This window comes from Crocodylus porosus, unplaced genomic scaffold (genome assembly GCF_001723895.1).
Source record: "Crocodylus porosus isolate Cpor-Errol unplaced genomic scaffold, CroPor_comp1, whole genome shotgun sequence".
In the NCBI taxonomy this organism is placed as follows: domain Eukaryota; kingdom Metazoa; phylum Chordata; order Crocodylia; family Crocodylidae; genus Crocodylus; species Crocodylus porosus.
The window spans coordinates 3,137,196-3,159,380 of NW_017728886.1; the positions used below are offsets into that span (position 1 = coordinate 3,137,196).

Consider the following 22,185-nt stretch of genomic DNA (forward strand, 5'->3'; position numbering starts at 1 on the left):
GAGGTCCCTTCCAGCCCTGATGTCTATGAAATCTATGAAAATTAACTAAATCCCAGCAAAGGTTGATATTAAAGATGGGACCCCTGGGACAGATTCTGATCTTTCAGAGAGGCTTGATTTAACAAATGTTTCGATTTTCCACCCCCCTTTACTTTCAGAAAGAGAGGAGCTGTGCTGTTCTGTTTTTGCCCCAGTCCTTTCTTGACGGGGAGTAGGGGTGGGAGACAAAACCTATCACTCTGCCCTTGGTGAGACTTAGGCTGTTTGAAGACAACATAGTTTAGCGGGTTTAAAGCGGGTTAAATACCTTTTGCACTGCTTTAATGGCATTGCTGTTTGCACATTTGGCAGCATATTACATGTTAATTCCGGCTGCTGTAGCACATTCGGTGGCATAATGCACCTTTAAATTACTTTGAGATTCAGCTAATGACTTTGGGGCACTGCAAAGTAAAACACCTCTGAGAAGTTTTAGTTTTCTACCCTACGGCCATGGAGGGAAGCACCGGGCTCCCCCCAGCTCAGGGACCATTCTGCCCACTGGCGGCTTTCCTCTCCTCCCCACCACTGGAGAAGCAGGTAAGGGTTGGCCTCTGACAGCCAGGTGTACACGACACAGGGGTTTACTTCTAAAAAACCGCCGCTTCAATTTAGGGAGAATTAACCCCTCTGTGTCATCTACCAATGCCCTTAGTGCTCACTTTAGGGTAGAGAGTCTTCTGACTTTCTCAACCAGAAAATTGTTGCAAATGGTTTCTAGCTAGTTATTTCTTGTCCCCCAGTAAAATTAAAACTGAATTATTAGAGGCCATGGTATTGGATGTAATTCTGTTTCAAGAGATGTTTCCAGTGCAGGAAACTAAAAAATAACTTGATTTTAACTTGTCGTTAAAATTTGAACAATCCAGTTTTTTGGCAGCATTGAACTATTTCCAATCTTCTACCACTAGAGGGCATTCTTTAATAAATGCTCACCAAACTCAGTGTAACGCCACTTTGTGTGGTAGCTTCGATGGGTTTTTTTAATTCTTATTTCATGAAATAGAAGAATATTAAGGGTTTTTCTTCTAAATCTGTATTTTAATTCTGTTCATCAAGTTTGTAGCTCTGATTTAAATAATTCAGATAGCTGAGACGATATGAAATAGCAACTGAAACAGCTTCTTCAAACCATTTTCTGCATATTTTGAAAAATATTAACGTGTGTCTGAGTAAAGGTCAACTGTAAAGCACCGTAACACCCTTTTTTTGGTCTAAAGAGGAATTATGTGAACACCCTTTTCTTCTGTTCCTTCTGGGAGTCTTAAATAGTTTATGTGAAGAGAAAAGCTGTCTTGCCATCTAAGCAGGTAGCTCACTGAGATTCCTGTGATTCCTGTTACTGATTTAATTTTATACCTGCATAAAGGGCACATACCTAATTTCTAAAATATTTATTAGATGTGTTGCCGTCTTTCCCTTTTTCCCCTTGTTTCACCCACTCAGGGTGTGCTTTTTAGCTTTTGGGGCTAGGAATTGTGATTCCCGTGACAGTGGTACACAATGCGACTGTGACCTACCAAATACCTGTAGACCTATCATTTATTAGTATTTAGTTATCACTTAAAGGGATGTTCCTATACAAAACATGTCTCTTAGCATCTGAGGGGGAATATCCCACAGACAATATGATTTTGCTGATGTTTTATCCAAGGCAGGGGTCGGCAACCTAAGGCCTGTGGGCTGAGTCTGTGCTTGCGGTCGCATTGGATCTGGGTGGAGAGGAGCTGCACCAGGATCAGGCAGCTGAGCCCACCCTGCCACCAAGCCCTTATCCCCTGATTCCCCCCTCTACTCTCCTCCTCTCTTGCAGCAGCGATGATAGAGCTTCCAGCAAGTGGATAGCTATGCTGGAGCCAGGCTACCGGAAGCTACACTGGCATGGCAGCCAGGAGAATGGGTGGGCCGAGTAGGAAGGAGAAACAAGAGCAAGACAGATGCAACTTCAAGCTGCCAGGCCCTAATGGAGTTCCCAGCTGCTTGGCCCCAGCATGGGCACACACAACCTCCCTGTCCCCCTAACACCCACCCCTGCCCACCACCACTGCCAATATGCTGCTGAAACTCCCTGGCCCACATTGGAGTGGAGCAGAATGACTCCAGCCTGCAGCTTGTAAAAGTTACTGGCTGTTAATTTAAGGCATAAACTGTATTGCTTTATTTCAAAAAAGTAATTATAGGCCAGATGAGACATTTGCTGTAACTGTAACTTTATCATATCTAATTCATTAAAAATCGTAATAGCTTCTTAAGATGCTTATTAAAATATTGGCGTGAGCTTAGTAAAGTTACTTGGTTTCCATTTCAGGTAAATTATTTTTACTCCATACACACATAAGCCCAAGATTTGTTCTCTGTTTCATTCTGCTCAGTAACATCCTTTCTTCCAAGAAACTATGCCCACAGACTATGCTCATGTGTTATTAATGTTGCAGAAAATTAACAGCTTGAAAAATCCTTGTAACAAGGTTATTTGTCTCTCTCTTCCAGTTGGTCGAATTATGTTTCAGCTTTTCTCAGATATATGTCCAAAGACTTGCAAGAACTTTCTTTGCTTATGCTCAGGTAGGTTGTATTATCAATTCTTTCTAGTTGCTTAACAATTGATACAATTATTTAAAATAGCAGCGGTATCATACTGGCTTTGGTAGGTATAGTGTGTGTAAAATATTCTTCATTCAGAATATTCCATCTCCAAAAAATGCAGGTCCAGGCCCCAAAAACTTAAGAACTGTGTAAATAGCATAAGACGAACAGAAGGTTGGCTTTGTGGACTGTGGGTTTCAAAAGTTACAGGGGCATGTAGAGTGCTCGATTAGTGTGCATGTTACTGGTGGGTTGGGACGTCTGTGTAACTTGAGGGGAACCAAAATGATTGTGTGAGGGTTTGGGAGCGGAGAAGGAGTTGGGACTAGATGAGAGTTTGGGATAGCTGTAACACTAGGTGTTCAGTCACTTTAGGGAAGGATAATAAAAGAGGGTTCTGCTGGAGTAGCCTTCTGTAGTTCCCTGGAGTTGAATTTGGATGTGGCCAGAGATCTCTGCAATGGCACTGCAGAGATGAACACTACTGAAAAGTGGAGACATCACCTTCCTGGACATAGATTGAAGAACAGATGTTGCTAATGATGATAGAGGCTAAATACAATCTAACCTGCAGATAGTAGGCTCATTGCAATCGGAAGACTGCCTGATGAGTAGCCTAGGCAGTAAATCCTTCTAGCCCATTTTAACTTCTTTGAGTGCTGTGCTATTAGCGGTCCCCAAACTGATTTTGTTCTGTCAGTATCAAGGCTGGTGTAAGAGGCAAGGTTGTAATGCAGTAATGTAAAGACTTTATTCAGGTGGGAACAGCTAAAAGCAGATTGACTGCAAACTCCAAATAACACAGTTACTAAGGCTTAATGAGGTGCAAACAGCTGAGAGCAAATTGTTTGGATGCAAATTAGCAGGCAGGTTTAAATAGACTTTAGTGTCCTTAAAATTGAAATCAGTGGGATTTGTCATATTCATCATTGTATGTACTTGAAAAGCAGTACTGCTTGGGTTGACAAGGTTGTTTGGGTAAATGATACCTTTTATTAGACCAAATAAATAGTTGGAAAAAATTGTTCTTTGCAAGTTTTTGGGAACAAACACCCTTCTAAAAGTATAGGGAGAGTCTGCTGGGGGGTGGTTTGTGCTCCCCCTGGGCGGAATAGAAGCCAATATGCAAAATACAGGTTTGTGAAAATGCAAGTGCATCTCAGTGAAGAGAAAGTATATGTTGTTGTTTAGTTAGGCTTCTTTCTTCTTCATGTTGTGAAGTTTCCATTTCACATGGCAAAATTCGATATCTTTCATATTTCAGGGAGTGTTGGTTATAGCAGTGTCTGCCTGAGAACATAGGCAAAGAGGGTTCTTTGGGTAAATGTGATATCTTTTATTGCATTCTCTATAGGAGTTACCAAGATTGGATCTGGTCATTTTAAGAAACACATTTCCTGCTAGATTGCATGTATTCTTCCTTCCTGCAGGCCCCCAGTTGGACAGCCCCACCTTGGAAGAAGCTTTTTCTAACTATCAAATTCCTTGCACAGATCTGTTCCCAGCTAATCAGTGTTTCAATGCTAGTATTGAACTTCAATATTGAACTATTGACCTGGTGGCTGCAAGGCCCCATTCGCTTGCCTGGGGTTGACCTGGTGGCTGCAAGGCCCCATTCGCTTGCCTGGGGTTGACCAGTTTATGCATCTCTCCTCCATCCCTGCTGTGTGCATCACTGAGCAGTATATAGAGCAGTAGCCCCTGTTGGCCTTTGTGCTGCTGCTACACATACCAAATAAATCTCTAGTTTCCATTCATGATAGTGGAGTTCTCCTCATTATCTTAAATTTCGAGTCCTTTCCTAGAAACTTCCTCGAGGTAGTGCCCTTGCTAGACCTTAATGATACCATCTTGTCCTATTTCTACTGGAAATACCTTGCCTAAAATGCATTTATCTCTTTCATGGCTGAATCCTGTCACTGATTTATAGTGCTTCTAATGATCAGCACCCAGAACCACCACCACCTCCTCGTCCTCCTCAGCACTTTTCAGCTAATAAACTCAGAGCTCATAGCAGAAATTCTTACTGACTCCTGTGTTCTACCTTGTATTTTGCACTCTAAGTTTAATTTTATTTTTATTACTCCAGTCTTCAAGGGCGCCCATTCTTTCCTGCATGATATCCAGATCCTCCTTGATAATATGCATCATCAGCAAATATAATTAGCCTGCACTGACCCTTTTTGTGCCACTGTCATTAACAGGGATCCTGGTTTTCTCTGATTTAAAAACACCCCTAATTTTCAGTTTTAAAAAAAGTAACCCCAAATCCACATTTTTTTCCATGATTAAAATGAAACAAAATCTTTTGCTGATAATTTATTTCCTTCAAGATGAGTAAGTGCAGCCCATCTGAATAAGATATATGGTTGTAACCATTGTGCTCATACTCTTTTTCAAGTCATGGTGAACCACTGCATTGAACACATTTTGACTTCCTTTTCACTCCCACAGCCAGGCAGTGCCTTTCTTCCATTTCCAGTGATTCCTGTTTCTTCATCAGCCTAAAATGTCTGGCACGCGTCACAAAACAGGGCCCTCAGCAGTTCACTCAGAATCAGCCTGTTGCCTCCTCTCCGAGGGTGTTGCATATGATTAGTGTGGCTATGATGTCCATGAGGTCTGGCCAGACCAGGTTGTCCTGTGCTTCATCTACATTTTCGGAGGATCCCAGGACTCGTGACAAGAACACGCAGTTCCAGCCATGACTGGGGGCTAGCTTAGCACATGGCTCCTTTGCGGGGGGAAGGGGGGGGGATCTAAAGTACACACACATACTGAGCAGGACTGGTCTATGGGGTCACCAGCCCAGTGAACTATATGGTATATCATGAGCCTTTTGGCTTTGGACTAATAGCATGCATAGTTTGTATAAGTAGATACAGGAGTGCTGCTTAAAAGTGTGTTTATGGAGAACCAGTGCTAAAACTTGCAGCAGTTCAAAAAAAAAAAGAAGGTAAAATGTATCAATTCTGGATGAACTAAGTCTGTGGACATGTAATAATTTACCTACATGCAAGTTACTACAAATATGTTGTTTCGTTTCGGTTGGGTTTTTTGGGTTTTTTTGCAAGATCAGTATTTTCAGAGTTGCCCCTCACTTCCATGGGGGAGCAGGATCTGACAGTAAGAAGAGAGGAGAAGTGGCTGCAAGGGGAAGAAGTTGAGGGGGATAGAGAGGAAGGGGGCTACCTGACTCCCAAAATTTATTTTCGCTGTTGTAGCAGTGGGAGGGGGACAAATTCAAGGCAAATGTTGAATATTTGGCATCTATACCTGGAAAATTACAACAAATGTATACATTGTCCATATATAGTACAGGTAGTCCTCGAGTTACAACGTTTCGAGTTACAATGTTTTGCACCTACAGCACTTATAAATTGACACCCTGTTTCAACTTTACGACGTCAGTTTCGACTTTACAGCGCTTGATCCGATCCGATGCCACACCAGCGAACGAGTTCGCTGTGTTGCTCATCTCCCTGAAGAACATCTGTCCAAACTTCCTTGGACAGTTTCTTTAAGAAAGCAGCCAAGACTCCAGAAAAACCTGCAGCCAAGACTCCTGAGAAGACTCCAGCCAAGAACCCTTTAAAAAGCCCAACCAAGAGCCTTTCAAAAAGTCTGGCAAAGTCACCTCAAAGTAGTCCTTCCAAATCAGTATGATTGCTATTTACAGTATAAGTACATTAATGTAGCTATATTACTCATTTATAATTGATCGAGTACAAAATTCTGGGGTATTTTTGGTGAAAATAGGGTATAGGGCCTTGGTTCAGGGACCAACCCCCCATTTATAATTGTTTCTTATGAGAAAATTCGTTCTGAGTTGCAACATTGCAACTTCAGACACGGCTTTCAGGAGCCAGTTGTGTTGTAAGTCTGAGGACTGTCTGTGTCTAATTATTGGGGGGTCATCTTGTATTCAAGTAAATATGGTAACTGGTTAAATGGTTTGACAGCCTCATGTTTCCTTGAAACTAAAAAAATAAAATTCTGCTCAGGAATTTATCCAGTAGTGGCTGGGTTCTAGTTTAGCAAAATTGTATTTTTTTAACTTTTTAATTGCCATTTTACAGGTGAAAAAGGAATTGGAAAAACAACTGGGAAAAAGCTTTATTACAAAGGCACCACATTCCATCGTGTGGTTAAAAACTTTATGATACAGGGTGGGGACTTCAGTGAAGGTAAAACATTTTCTTTGTTTGCCAAAAGATTTCACTGCAGCTTTCATTTACAGAGTTAAAAATCTGGAAGTTCCCTGAAAATGGTTTTATAGTTTCTGAACATAAAGTCAAACTACTAAGATTTTATTATTCATTCTTTTATGTTAAGATTACATCCAGCACTATAGTTTATTACGGAGCATGAGGTCCCAGAGCTCTTCCATGTGCTTCGTGAGACTAATCCTTCATTTCTGTCAATCCTTCTAACGCTTGTTTCAAATTGAAACTGGAAAGCTAAACCAATTTCAGATTTCCCTTACTGAATTGCTAACCCTACTGTCCCTTACCTTGTATGAATGAAAAATGATTTAAATGTTAATTTACATTCTAACCATTTTTGCATTTTCCTTTTTTGTGAGGTATACTAATGATGTTTACTCTTGTTCTCTTGAGTTAAGACACAGCAGCATGGAAGGGATGTAACTATAAATAAGTACCGTGGTGATAGGCATGTTGGAAATAATTTAATGAATGGGTCCCTGAATGCCAATTTAGAATACGCAGGATGTTTTTACTCCCCTGCCCCCCTCTTTTGTTCTTGTGTCCCATCCACCCATGCATAGGCAACTTAGTGTTTCTTTCCTTGTTGCCTCTGAAAATTACCATAGTGCCTTTGTCATTCAGCCTTACAATCATACTTATTGGCTCTGCAGCGTGACTATTTCTTCTGGTAAATTGCTGCACTTCCAGGTATGTTGTACTAGGGAATGGCTAAAAAGGAGGGTGGCTTTGAAAGAACTGCTGGCTAGTAATTTATCCACTTCGTGGGAGCTGACCCACACCTGGAATGCCTCTGGGCAGGGAAACCTTGTCAGCCTTATTCATTCACTTTCTTCTCTGGTGCTTGCTGTTGCTTTTCCCCTTCTTCCTTCCTTTTACCCAAAAAGTGCGAAGGAGGAAGAGTTGTCTCTCAGCTTCACTCAAACTTTCCCAAGTTTCCCGGGGTAGTGCAAGTCTCCTTCCAGTTTCCAAAGTTTTTGGGGTTTATGGTCTACATCACTGGTGCAAAATTTTCAGTTGAATTTAAGATAAATGTGATCATGGTTATGCTTTGAAAAATAGGGTTGCCAAAAAATCAAAATGTTACATCTTTAGTACATGCATATATCCCTTTCACTTGTATTACCTGTCCACAGTATTGTATTTTTTTTGTACTTTTAACGATTGCCATATGTACCAATTTTATGACCCAAACTTTTAAAATCTCTGAAAGTTTAAAACATACTTCTATTATGTAGGTAATGGAAAAGGAGGTGAATCTATCTATGGGGGATATTTTAAAGGTAAGCTAAATATATCTTTACGGTCTTTTGCTTCAGTTCTGAGATAAGCAAGTTTCTGATATTTTTTCCCCCCAAGATATTTAATGAGAAGAGATCTACTTATAGATCACCTTTTGCATGAAACTAATGTTGCATGAAAATTGTTTTTATATGCATGAAATTCAGATAAATTTATTGTAATATTTTAATTTAAACTGACAATTAATTAAGGCTAACATTATTGGTTGAACATGACTTTCAGCATGGAGGTTAGGCAACTTTATTCATGAATAAACTCCTATCTTCCTGCCTAAAACTGTCAACATATTCTTTTGTTTATAGAGAATGTGGTCTTTTGCAAAATGAAAAGGTAAGAGACAAAAGCTCAGTAACACAAATTCAAACTCTGTTCCCTTTTACCCTTCCTAATAAATATTATAGACAACTGATTAAATATCAGTTTTGTGGATGGATATCTGTATTGCTTGGAGAAGTGAAGAATTCTGTATCTAATCTTTTTGAGGGGTACTGATTGATTTGAAGATATATTACTTGGAATTATTCTCAGATCTGAACAGTTGTCATTTATTTAAAGCACCTCCCTTTTTTCCTCGCTGAGGCTTGTATTTTTCGGGCTTGATTTCTAAAAATACTTGGCCGTGTTGATACTCCACACAAGGTACTAATTTGCTTGCCTATACTAGGTAAATAAATTCACTGTTCACCTTCTTTCTAAAGCTTTTTCTTAGAAAGAAAGAGGTGAGAGAGTTTTATTATGGTATTTGGTGCTTTTAAGAGAGAGGGTATGGTATAATTCTTATTTTGTGAAAGCTGGGAAGTCCCTCTGGTGTTCCACTGTTGAAATAAGCTTTTCCATAACAGCTGGATGTTTCAAGTGTTGTGTATAGCTCTTTGCAATTTAGATGCATGCTCTGAAGCTTCTGTAGTATAAGAAGACATGGTTAGGTGTCAGAATATGCAGCTTTTACATGAGGATGTCATGTAGCTGCTTCTGATTTTAAAAGGTTATACATTTTTCTTTCTAAGGAAAATGCTGAGATAAGTAAATGCTAACAATTTGCTATTGTACCTTTTGGCAGTCTTAAAGATTAATGGTACAGCTTTTAAGTCTGTAATATCAGGTTGCGCATGGTAGATTTTACTGAAATCTTTTTGTAAAATTAATGTTGTTTTACTGATTGTGTTTTGCTTGCACAACTGCAGGTTAGTTTACTTAATTCATTGCACTAAATGATGCATTTTTATATTTTCAATATTATGTGTTCTATCACTTGGGTGAAGAGCAGACATGTACTGTTTCTCATTCAGCTGTCCCTATGAATTTAACTTCCTTTTGCATTTTGAGACTTCAAGTGTGGATTCAGTAGGTTTGCTGTACCTCCAGATGCGCCCTAACAGGGAGAAAGCTATTTTAACAGGGTCTTTTCTACCTCCGTGACACTCACTATGATGGAGAAATGGTAGCAGTGAACAGGCGCAGCCATGTTTTAGCATGGCATAGGGAGAGGTGGTTAGAAAGGTGGCTTTCCTACAGGAAATGTTTCAAGTGATGTAAGCATCTGATGCACTATAATTGTATTGAAGGTAGTACGGAAACCTTGAAATTTGCATTTAAATGCATTATTTTAAACAATATATTTTGTGCTGTTTCCAGAGCTGTAACTTATCTAAAAAAAATACCCCTGTATTCTTTGCCTGCTGTTAGAGTTAACAATTATAACTCTTATCTGCACTTGTATTTCTGGAGGTTTGATTAGATTTAAATTTTCTTTCTTTTTTTTCCTTTTTTTTAAGTATTCAGATTTTCTTAGTGAGCAGCTGAAGATTTTCTCCTTGTACTATCCATGTGTTGCAAGAAAAAAAATATATTATACCTGTATTCGCCAACAGGAGACTGACTAGTGTGTTTTTTCTTCAAACAGACGAAAACTTTATTCTCAAACATGACAGAGCGTTCCTTTTGTCAATGGCAAACCGAGGGAAGCATACCAATGGTTCCCAATTTTTCATGTGAGTAGATATAATTTCAGACTTGAGCTTTTCTTAAACAGAGAAGCGCTGTTCATGAGAAAGATGGTATTGCTAAATTAACTCCAACTGGATGTTATTGGCCTTAATGCGGTTTTTGGAAGGTGTCCAGTGGGTACCTGCAGTCCCTAATATATAGTAAACAGGGAAAATTGAGATAAAGTGGTTTTGATTTTTATTTGTGGTGTTCTCTTGGCTTAGAAGAATTAATCATATATGGATTTTTTTTAATTTTTTGGCTTGCTTTCTTAAAAAGAAAATGGCTTATGCTTTTATGTCTGTTGGTGTTTAGGGAATAGTTTATTATTTGGCTTTGTACTCTTTTAAGTGACGCCCACTAAACAAATTAAAACAATGATATATAGTTTCCAGTACTAGAAAGTTTTGTGTAAAACAGAGGACAAGATATCTAATAGTTCACACTTAAACAGTGCGAGTTGCATGTGTTTTAAAAATGTGCTATCTTTGTATTTATTTTGTTTTTTTGTGGGATGTTTTACTTTAGTCTGTCCCTGAAATGCCTGCTGCCTTTGTTGCTGCATAGTACTGTATGTACATGTGTGTAATTTTATTTTAAACCTATTTTTAAAGAGTGTTGGCAGAAAAGTAACATAGAACATTAGGGGAAGAGCTCCTCATGCAGCTCTTATTTCTATTATACTATACACGCCAGTATATTAGTATGTTTCTAGTAAAATATGGAAAATGCTTGACTGTACAGAACAGCTCTGATGGGAATCACTCAGTGCTGGAAGAAATAACCGATTTATTTATTTATTTGTTTGTTTGTTTATTTTTCTCTTTGGTTGAAGATGACAAATTCTAGGCGCATCAATAACCTTTTTTCAATTGCTAAAGCTTGTCTGAATATCCATCTTTGTCACCATCTTCTAAAAAAAAATTTTCTGTTAACATTTCATAGTGTGTATCTTAGATGGGGGGATATCTGGTTTCCTGTGTTGGGTTTGTGCTGGGTAGAAAGTTTTCATTGTGAATGATCTTTTTGCTGCCTTGCTTTGCAATTGAAGCTATATATTTTAGTTCATTACACTAAAACTTCTGTTTTCTTTGCCATCTTTCTTGGTGGATAAGAATGAATGGCGCTTCACTGTCTTCAATAAAGAAGTAAATGGTCCAGAAGGACACTCATATTTTCTTTGCCTGAAAAGAGATCTCCAACATGATGTAATAAGGTTCAGATAAGAGACATTTTTAGGTCTCTTCCTAAAGAATGTCCTAAAAATGGAGAGTACAGTAAAATAACATTATATATTTATATATAAATTTCCATATAATATATAAATGGTGTATTATGTATAATGAGTCCATGAAAACCAGTTACTTCATTGCTGTCCTTTAAGTTACATAGTGACTAACATTTTGATTTTTGAAGTCACCATTTTCCATTTTTAACCTTATCTGAACTGTAAACTTGAAAATTTTAACGATGCCACATCAATCAAGAAGCTACCATCTGAGGGCTCTAAAGTTTCTTTATCTTGTACATAAAATTTAAGTTAACAATTTAATACAAGTAAGATAAGTATCTTGTATGTTAGGTGTTTTATGTAAAAATTACGGTACTATCACAGTTCAAATTATGAGACTAAATGATGAACATTAGCATTTGAAATATCACCTTAAATGCGAAATCTACTTTGAAAAGCATCAGTATTTTTAATGCTTTTTAAATACAAGTTTTGAGGGAAAACCAATGACAAATTTTAGTCATCCAGTCCTGCATCTGATAGCACATGTTAGGGACTGTTACAAGCCACGCAGGCTGCAATGAAATCAGTGAGATTTAAGGTGAAAACCAACAGTTTTACCAGCATAGTCAGCTGCAGAGGTAGGATTTTATTTAGTATCTGATTTGTAGTGGAGCATAGCTGTGTCATGAAGCCAAATTCAGCTCTTTCTTTTTATAAATTGTCAGTAATTAACATAAACATACAAATCGTAAGTTGCTTATACATTTTTAACATGGAATATAATTTTGAAGATGGTTCTCCTCTTAAAAGTAACTTTCTTCTTTTCAAACCTAAAATTTACATGTTGAAAGGGTTTTAATTCTAAAGATAAAATACAATGTATGAAAGCAATTGTTCTTGCTCAGTAAAGTTATTTAATGATCAACATTTGTGTGAGGGAAATACTGTACATTTGTCCAGGCTTAATTTACGCTTTTGAAAAAATGTTGTATTATAATATGCAATCCAAAATAATCCTCTATTAGTGTCATCCTTTAAACGATTTGGAGGACAAATGAATATATAGAATAAAGCATTCATTGATTCAGCTTTTTTCAGCCGATCTAAATTCTTCAAAGCAGAAAATGCAAGTGTGTGTTGGCTTATACGGCTTGGGTTTTTTAAAGGACTTTGTCACTATATAGATGTAACGACTTTTGAAGTGATACGCTGAACTTGCTGGATATATGGAGGGGACAGACACAGTGTCTTCCAGACCTGGAATTTTTATATTTAGCTCTAAATACACACCCGTTGAGGCATGTTTAGGTAGTGAACATAGGGCTCCTATACATGTGCAGGGAGCCTGCTCCGACATGCTGTAATTATAGTTAATTCGTAGTAATTGCCCCACTCCAGTGGACTCCAATGTCATGTGTATCAGGATCCCTGTGATGAAAAATGGTGTTGGGGAGCTTCAGTTTAAAGCACCCCACTGCCATTTTTCAGCATCAGGTTGCTGATACACATGATGCTCCAAGTGCTTTAATTAGCATGGCATTTGAAGCTGTGCTAATGAAAGTGCCACATTCTGGAGCACATCTATAAATGCCTGGAGTTTTATTTTCTTGGCGTCGAGAGTTTGGTATTTCTTCGTGCAAACTGAGGTTGCAGTTTGACAAGCACCTGTACACATGCTTACCTTACAAAACATATATAGTGCTTTAGTTAGGTATTTATATTTGCCCAGCTGAGGTCGAAATGATGGTAAAGGAGTGTGCAGTTCTAAAGATTATATTCCATGCTTGGCCCAGAGGACTTAACTGTTGCTTTGACTGTCTTTCTTTTGTCTTTTGTCAGGCATTGGTACCATTTGGAAAAACTACAGACTTTTCAGTGTCTGATTGGGCTATAAATATTGTTTTTGCTGGAATCTTAGAATTTTAGAATTTGCGTAAAATTTTCCTGAATTTTTTTTTTCCAGACCAGTTTTAGTTCAGTGAACAGGAATGTCTGTCCGCATGAGTGCAACTGAAAGAACTTTTAGAGAAATGGATATGGAAATGACTGCTGGGAAAGATAGCTTAGAAAACTTTTTAAGAAGGGTAGTTTAAAAAAAGAATAAACATGCTAAAAACCACTCTTGTAGAAATAACATGGTCGCAAAAATAAAACGGCACATGTCACAAGTGATGCAAAAGGTTTATTGATAGATGCTTTCTGCCATTTAATAATTATTCAATGGAGGGAATGTTTTGGAGTGAAAGATCTGTTTAGTTGCAGACAGGATTTCATTTGTCAAATAACCAACCGGTAAGTGTACTAATTCTCGTAGTAATTCTCTTCAGCAGCGTGACAGAGAAATGCATTATTGTTTAATTAGATAGATGTTCAAAGTGAAACTCGAATGTCAAAAAAGTCAAAAATGAGCAGGACTGATTCAAAGGCATGACAAACTGCTTTATATTATGTGAAATGACAGAAATATTTTATTGGAATCCAGAGCCTTAACAAAGCAGCTGGGTGCACATGGTTGTATAGTTGTGATGGCAGCTAATATTTTTCATGGCCCACCCTCTGGTCACCCTGCTCTAATTATACTACAGTTGGAATCAGCACCCTTCCAGGTTTAGCTGACACGCTGGAACAAGCCATAGAGAAATGGTGTAATTTTTTTTTTCCTTGAATATTTTTTTTTTCACAATGGACCTCCATCAACTTCAGTTTTATATTAACTACTTTCAGATAAGTGTATCTTCTGGGAGAGCACCTTTTTAAATAGAGGATTGTCTGAATTTTTAATTATTTTCAATCCCTGCTCAGACGCAGGGTGGTTTTGGGGGAGGAACAGAAAACACGCCAAGTAATCTTAGGCTTACCCTCCCTTCTCATTACTCCCTAGTGCGTGGTCAGTTTTGGCTGTGCTGCTGCCATGACTAGCAAGTAAGCTCTTGCAGAGCCCGTGGGAGATTGTGCATTGGAGACTGCCCAAGTGCAGCATGAATGCAGTCCTGTGTAGAGAGAACTGAGTTAACTTGGGCACTGGAAGCATCATGGCCATAGTAACATGGTGCTCTGCCTGTGCTAATTACCCAGTTTCTCAACAGAGGTACTTTCAGAGCGTGCTTACCTGCATCTATCCAGTACTGCCTTGTGCTGCGATACTATGTACAAGAGCAATATTAGAGAGGAAACAAAAAGCCAACAGAATATGGACAATAACTTTACACAAAATGCTGTTAAATGTGCAAAGTCCTCAAAGACTTCCATACCCTTACTGTTGTTTCTCTGGGTAGCCCCGTAGATTAGGTCCAGTGGTTTTTTCAGCTGGGATGCTGTGACCATGTGCTGCCACTGCCAAAAATGATTTGAAGGGTTCTTTTTTTCGTTTCAAGCAGTAACATTTCTAAAGCATAGCACTGTGCTTCCTAACTAAATTACAATATGCCGACCTGTTTTAATATATAAGCAATTAATGTTCAGAGATTTGCTCTTTCATTGTTTATGCAAGTGACTTCTGTATAATTGGTGACAAGCTAGAAGCACTGCATTTTCTAAGCCTTCTGTAAGTGTGAAGAGGAAGGTTCAGCAATTCCCGCTGAAGTCAAATAACCAGCTCTTTAACCCTGAAGTAAGCTTTTCTATCAATCTTACTTGTATAGATTTAAACTGCTGAATAAATCAAAGGTGGCATAATACTTCAGTATCTGTGATCCTAGTCTTGCAAATACTTACACATGTATTTAGCTTTAGTGCATGAATGATTCCATTCCCTTGTGACTATTCACACGAGTAAAGCACATATATAAGATTTAGAGAATCATGATCTAGGTGTATAAAGATGGCATTAAAAAAAGTCACCTTTTCACATTATTTCAGAGTCTAATTACCAAGCAAATACTTAACTATTCATAGACTTCCTTTTTTTTTCTCACAGATTCCTGTGTTATACCAAACTGCAGCATTCTTGCAGTTTGTTAGAATGAAAATGTATAATTATTTGGTAAAAATACCTCTGTTTGCACCTTTGGTGTTGATTTCCTCCTTGCACTGTTAGTAAACTCATAGGCTCTGACTTGCTTTTAATGATGGTGGCTTTCACCGTTTTAAAGGAAACTTGTTAACACGAGAGGTGTTAGCCAATTGTAGGAACTTGTGACGATGTGGATTTACACTTATCTAACGTGTTTCGGTAGGAAATCAACAGTTTTCAGTAATGGAATAGCATCTTATATAGCATTGTGATTGATTCAGTAGAGCACTTTAACACCAGCGTAATCACATGCATGTCATAGTCACATTGGAATCAAGTTCTCATTTGCTTAAAGTTATACTTGTGTTCAAGTGCTTTTCTGGATTGAGGCTGTAGAGTAGACTCTTTCCATAATAGTTTCTTTTCTACTGTTCATTTCACAAGCAGGACATTTCTTCAGTTTTTAAAAGGAAAACTTGCCCAAAATTTTTCCAAAGACTTATGTTCTAAAGAAAATTTAGAGCCCTCTATTTTTTTAAAGCGTCCTTGTTTTGCATACAATTTGATAATTTTAATTTTGTATTTTAATAAAACATAGACTCAGTTTTGTCTGGAAATGTATTACAATTTATTTCTGCCATTTTTGTGTAAAATTTACAGAAACAGTGTTACATCGTGCGCTCCAAAGGTAATGTCTCATTCCTCTAAGGCTGTGTCCTTTTTCTTTTCTTCTCTCTGTTTTTATCTCTTTCTTGTCTCTTTCTGATCATATTGTTATGTACATTGAACCCCATGTTAGGACTGAGGTCCTTCTAGGAGAAAAAATATGACTGTCTATCAAAAGATACTATGTGGCAGTATTTTTAACTAATTTACTAGTAACCTTCAGTGACTTTACAATCTCTTTCTTGTAAACTTTAATTTAAATGATACTGCCCCTTATGATGGTATTGGGGGGGGGCTGTTAAACTTATCCAGACCAAGATATTTAACAAATATATTATTCTGTGTATAAAAGGAAAAAGCTTGTTGGAGAGAGGTTTTTTTTTTTTTCTATTTTCAAGTCTGGATGGAGTATCTCTTAGGGAACTTGAGTAAAAATTCAGTAGGACAAAATCTACTTACTGCTTTGAAAAGCGACTGGGCAAGAATGAAGAGGGATGTGTGTACATTGACAATTTAAGTAATCTTGAACTGGTATTAACAGACATTCAGTTTAATTTATTACATTTCAATTAATTTTAAATAAGCTTTCTAGGAAGTTTTTCAAAGGCATGCTCAGCAGTTGGGCACCAGACTCTCCTTTTGAAGTCAGTGAATTGGTTCTTTTATTTTCTAGTTTATGCGCTTCAGAGTTTTCCCTTTGACTAAGCTTTTATTCTTATGTTTTCATTGCATGACCAAGAAAGTGAAGAGAGTATAAGAATGTAGTAATGTATTGTCAACAAAATGAGAGAAAGCTGGGTGGTCTTTTACCAAATGACTCTCCCTTTTCTTCTTAACCAAGACTTGAGTCATGGTTCAGCAAAGCACATAAATATGCATCTGAGATCTTTGCTGATATGGGCAACTACATTGCTCACTTTCCTTGTCCAGGATTCACTAGTACAGTGCATTAAGTGTTTTAAACTGTTGGGTATTTTCCTAATTCTAAAAGCTAAGGCATGTACATTTCAGTGCTGGTTTCACTTAATCACTTTCTTAATTTTCAGTATTTCGGAACAGATTTATAATTAAACCTGCTTAAAATAAATTATTTGCTTGGGAGCAGATTGTTAATGCATTTTTCTTTTGCTTATAAAATTGCACTGGCCATAAGAAGTTGCTTATTTGTGTTGATACAGTATATTACAGAAGTAAAGTCAGCTTACTTTTATGGAAGACCAGAAGGAACATTTACCACTGTGGTGATAGAAGCTTAATGTCTCATTTGCTCTCATTTATTGTTTTATACTAGAACTTTTCTGTTTGTTTAGGGTGGGTGAGGTATACATTGGGATTTGGACCTGAATAAAGGTACAACATGAATGTTCAAGGTTGGCAGTTCAGTCTTTTGGCAGGTGTATTTCAGTGGTGCAACATCACTTGATTTTTATTGGATGGCATTGTGCATGCCAGTCTAGTTTTGCACTAGGCAGTGAAAAGTAGCTTTACAGGGATAGTGTAGACAGAGTCTGGTAGAGCCACTTACACACCGTCACTGTCGGTTTGGTACCGAGTCTGCTTTAATGAAAACTCAAATGCAGCTTCCACTCTGGGCCCCTGATTGGAAGAGAATCCATTCAAAGAGGTTAGAAAGGGAAAACAGGACCTGGGGATTTCACATACAACTTTAAGAATATAAGAAAATCAAAGTGTCCAGCTCTTAATTTTTCCCGTGTGCAGTATCATTTTTTTTTTAACGTACCATCCCTCAATGAATTTATTACAAAATAGTGCAGTTCTCCTTTGCAACTTTAGTAAAGCCTTACTTAGAACTGAATGAAGGTGGCTGCTAATACAGTGTCATAATAATGTGTTTTTAACTTGGAAATTTTCTTTCTTCATCGGTGAAGGATTTAAAGAGACTCTGATTCCTAGCTATATTATGATTGATTTCATTTTTTTTAAGATTTATTTCTTTTACATTTTTTTCCTCAATGGGATGTCAGAAATTTGACAGACCCTAATAACTGGTAGACATATGGTAGAGCACTGACTTCTGGTTTGGCATTTCCACACCCAGCAGTTTCTAACTTGAATAAATGAGTGAATCTGTGATATGTTAATGATGGGTAATATTTGTACGTATTACTATACAGTTCGTACTGTACCTGGCATAGCACTGCAGTGGTGAAGGCAGCATGTAAACTTAATAAGATCTTAAATATTGTAGTCCTGACCTGAATATAATGCTTTAAATTGATTTATACAGCCAGCAAATAGAAGAAGAATGAGGAAATAATACTTACTGTTTTTTATCAAGCTGACTTAAAAATAATAGTTTTAGTATGTAACAATTTCAGAAGTATTTAAATTATTGTTAGTTTGCCCACTAGCTTCTTATTGCCAACTGCATAGTATTTATCATTAAAAATATATTTCAGGTCACGGTGCTGGTTTCTATATATACAGACACTGTACATGAAAAGTATTTAATGCATATAAATATTGCATGCATTTAATCAATTTTTGGTAGGACTTTTACATGTGAAAATGTAGTGTATATGTGTCTCTATACTTTTAATATGCTTGTAATCTAGAATTTTTTTAACATTTATTTTTTTTTCAAATATTTAACTGGATTTTTTTCCACCTTTTTTTTTGTCTTTTGCCTTCACCTTTTTTATTTTACTGTGCCATTCTCCTTTGTACCTCTTCATCTGAATCCCTGATTTTTACCATCTTATCCATGTTGATGTTTGTCACAAAGAACAACAAAGCCTGCTCCTCATCTTGATGGGTAAGAATCTTTTTAAAACATGTATAGCAACAATAATTCTAAAGTTCATAATTAATATACAAACAGTGTATAGGAAACAGCTCAATTTTTAAGGCAAACAAAAGTCAGGAGGGAGCACTTCTTGGGGGGAAAGTAATATAATGAACTATGAAACAAAAATTGGCATATTTTATCACCATTTTTTCAAATACGGATTTTTTTTCGTGCACAATCAACTGTGCATGTAAATGTTATCATATTATTTATTTTTATGTTCTAGCTTTCAGTTGTCAACAATCTTGGAATCTGGATTTTTTTTTTAAAGAATTGAAATTAGTTTGCTCTGTCCTATAAATTATGTTCCCAAATAAATTTGCTGCAAACGTTAGGAAAGGAACATTATCAGTGTTCTAGTTAACTCAGGAATGTCAGAGATGTGGTCTGGTCCTTGGAGCCCTATCATCTGGCTCATGGTGTTGCCTTTGGGTCTTGGAGTTGACCCATGTGCCACTTGAAGTGTTGGGGTGGTCCTGCTTTGAGAACAGATTAAACTGGATGATCTCCTGAGGTCCCTTCCAGCCCTGCTTTTTCTGTGCTTTTGTGGTATGCTGTGGGACTTGATGAGTTTGACACCCTTGAGTTAACTCACAGTAAGGGTTTCTTCAGTTATTATCCTGATTCACTGTGTAACTTTGGACCAACCCCATAACTTCTTCTGTTCCAGATGGCTAGCTATAAAATGCTATTGATAATGTTTACCTATATTGGTGCTTTGTACTGAGAAATAAGTTGATCAAACCTGAAATCAAGAATGTCTTAAAGTTCTCTTAAGTATCTTAATCAAGCTATTCTCAATAAAGGCAATGAAGAATCCTGCAAACACTCAGGATGGAGGCTCAGTTGCCCCATACCTTGACAGTGGCAAGGGCAACCCTCCCCAAACTGTCTCAGTAGCTAATGGGAAACTTACCACTTCTCTTCCGAGCTTACATCTCTCACCTGTGTGAGAGATGTTCCAGACCTCACCCAACCAGGCAGAAAACTTACGGGGTGGAGGACAAAGATGAGAGCCTGCTTAAATAGCTCCTACAAGAGATGGTGGGAAAGCACCAATAAGAACTTTAAATACAAGCCCATGCCTTGATCAACTCCATAAATGTATAGGGGGAAGATTTTTATCTTGCTATTTTTATCCAGCATGTGCATAGCTGCATTAGTCTTGCAAGGCTGCTGTTGAATTTCAGAAGATGGCAGATCTGCCTTATTAGAAAATACATCCATATTCTCTATTGCATGATATCACAGCGCTCAAGATATCCCTAGCATTATTTAGACCTATTTGGGGAAAATCGACTTAAACAGTCCAAAAATAGTAGTGAAGCTAATTGTTTCCCTGTGAAACTACGACTTTTAATCTAAAGGAAGTTTAGAGAAAATCCCAGTTATGCCTAAATCATTTTAATTTCTGAATCTTATTTCTGCAGTGTACATGTTGTCTTTGGACTGGTTATTTCTGGTTTTGAAGTAATAGAGCAAATAGAAAACCTGAAAACTGATACTGCAAGTAGGCCATATGCAGATGTACGAGTTATTGACTGTGGAGTGGTCATTACAAAATCAGCAAAAGATGGTAAGCAAACACTGTTTTGCTTGAAATTAATTGGAAATTGTCCTGACTTGCAGAAAGCATGGACTATATATGGTTATATAAATGTGTCTGGTGTGTATTCATTGTTTCAGGTCAGGGGTTTTCAATCTTTTTTTTTTTTAACAAGTGTATCTCTGATGGCCCCCTTTTTAAATAACTGTACCCCCGGGGGGGGGGGTGGCAAGCAGCCAGACACGGGGTGGGGAGAGGGGGTTTACCCCTGATTGACAAACCTTGTTTTAGGTGTATGTGTGTGTGTCGTATGACTATACGGAATGAGGCAAACTGGTTTATAGAAGAGGGGGTTTTGTTTGTTTCCTTTAAGTAGATATAATAGATTCCTGTTTACTGAGATGGATATGTCTATATATACACATCTAGCTATCAAGAGAGGGATCTATCTACCTAGCTAGCTATGGAGATAGAGATATAAAAAAAAAAAATGTGTGCGCCTGATGGAAACTTGGGCTCTGAATTTAGTGTACTTTATTTTAAGGTAAAAATAAGTACCGGAGGGCCTATATATTCAAAGTGACCAACTTTCAGGGGGCAAATCTGGGATACAGTTCTGCATGGCCTGTCTACCCCTGGAACCAATAGTATAGGCGACTGATTTCTTTTGGTGTAGCTGCCTTAATGCAGGTGTAGCTCTTGCTTTATACACAGCTATAATGCTACCTGCTTGTCTTGTCTTGTGCATAGCCATACCAAATTAGAAGATGATTATTTCAAATTAATCATTTTATATTATTCACTTAAAACCTGTATGACTTTAAATAGGTGGGGGCCAACCTTTTGGGCAGGTATGCCACAAATTAGCCTTGCACCCTCTGAGTACCTTTCTGAACCCTTCTCCTGCCCAATTTGTTGCTCTTTACTTCCTGCCTTGTGCTCCCTGCCAAAACTGTTGCTCTGTTTTCTGCTCCCTATCCTGTCTGCCACTATGCTGTCTTTCCCCTCCCCGGTCTGTTCGTGTGTGGCACAGGTTGGTCACCTGTAATCTAAACGCTTATACGGTACAAATGGTATGTAGCACGTCACTTTTTTGTTTCTGTTGACATGTGGCTACCTGTGAAATAAAGTAGGTATATATAATATAGTGTCTATATTATGTTCAGTGGAGAAAAATGTCTGTAATCTAATAACGAATTATGTAATTGTCTTTAGTTTTGGAGAAAAAGAAGAAAGTGTCTTCTGATTCAGAAGCTTCAGATTCCTCGTCCAGCTCATCAACCTCTTCAGAATCATCATCTGAAAGCGAAGTTGAAAATGAAAGAAATAGAAGAAGAAAACGTAAGAGAAGAACTAAAACTAAACAATCAAGAAAGCGAAGAAGAGAAGAGAGGAAGAAAGAAGAACCAAGGTTTAAACAGATATCAAACCAAAGAGGGTGACTAGTTTGTTAACTTTACAAATTCTAAAAAGAATTGCAATGTTGGTATTGTCCATCATGAAAAAATGAAAGTGTATTTAACTTTGTGAGAGCGTATTTTTTGTTTCTTGGTTATAACTTAGGACTAATTCACTGTAGAGTTATCTGTATTTTTTAAGTGATGACTGTATACAAAAAACCACTAAATGAATGTTAGCATTAGGGCTGTGTGAAGCTTTGGTAGCTGATTCAATTTGGACGTGATTTGGCCTGATTTGGGGACCGAATCTCCAAATTCAAATTGAATCAGGAGATCAGTTAAAAGCTCCAAATCGATTCAGAGAGCATCCAAATCAATTTGGAAAAGATTTGGTGATTCAGCCGTAGACTAAGCAGGCAGCTGACACAGCTGCCTCCAG

At 37.6% G+C, this 22,185-nt stretch overlaps 1 protein-coding gene across 4 annotated transcripts in view; it reads left to right on the top strand.

The window, feature by feature from the left end:
- Positions 1-22,185, top strand: part of NKTR (natural killer cell triggering receptor) — a 50,452-nt gene that overhangs the window by 6,507 nt on the left and 21,760 nt on the right. Inside the window, exons 2-8 of one of the 4 annotated variants that reach the window (XM_019529186.1) lie at positions 2,530-2,604; positions 6,705-6,812; positions 8,090-8,134; positions 10,057-10,144; positions 18,738-18,767; positions 20,231-20,376; positions 21,562-21,784. In XM_019529186.1, coding sequence (XP_019384731.1) covers positions 2,530-2,604; positions 6,705-6,812; positions 8,090-8,134; positions 10,057-10,144; positions 18,738-18,767; positions 20,231-20,376; positions 21,562-21,784 — 715 coding nt within the window. Of the gene's footprint in view, positions 1-2,529; positions 2,605-6,704; positions 6,813-8,089; positions 8,135-8,154; positions 10,145-18,737; positions 18,768-20,230; positions 20,377-21,561; positions 21,785-22,185 lie in introns of those variants that run through there. The other 3 variants (XM_019529195.1, XM_019529206.1, XM_019529216.1) reach the window with 3 other exon arrangements.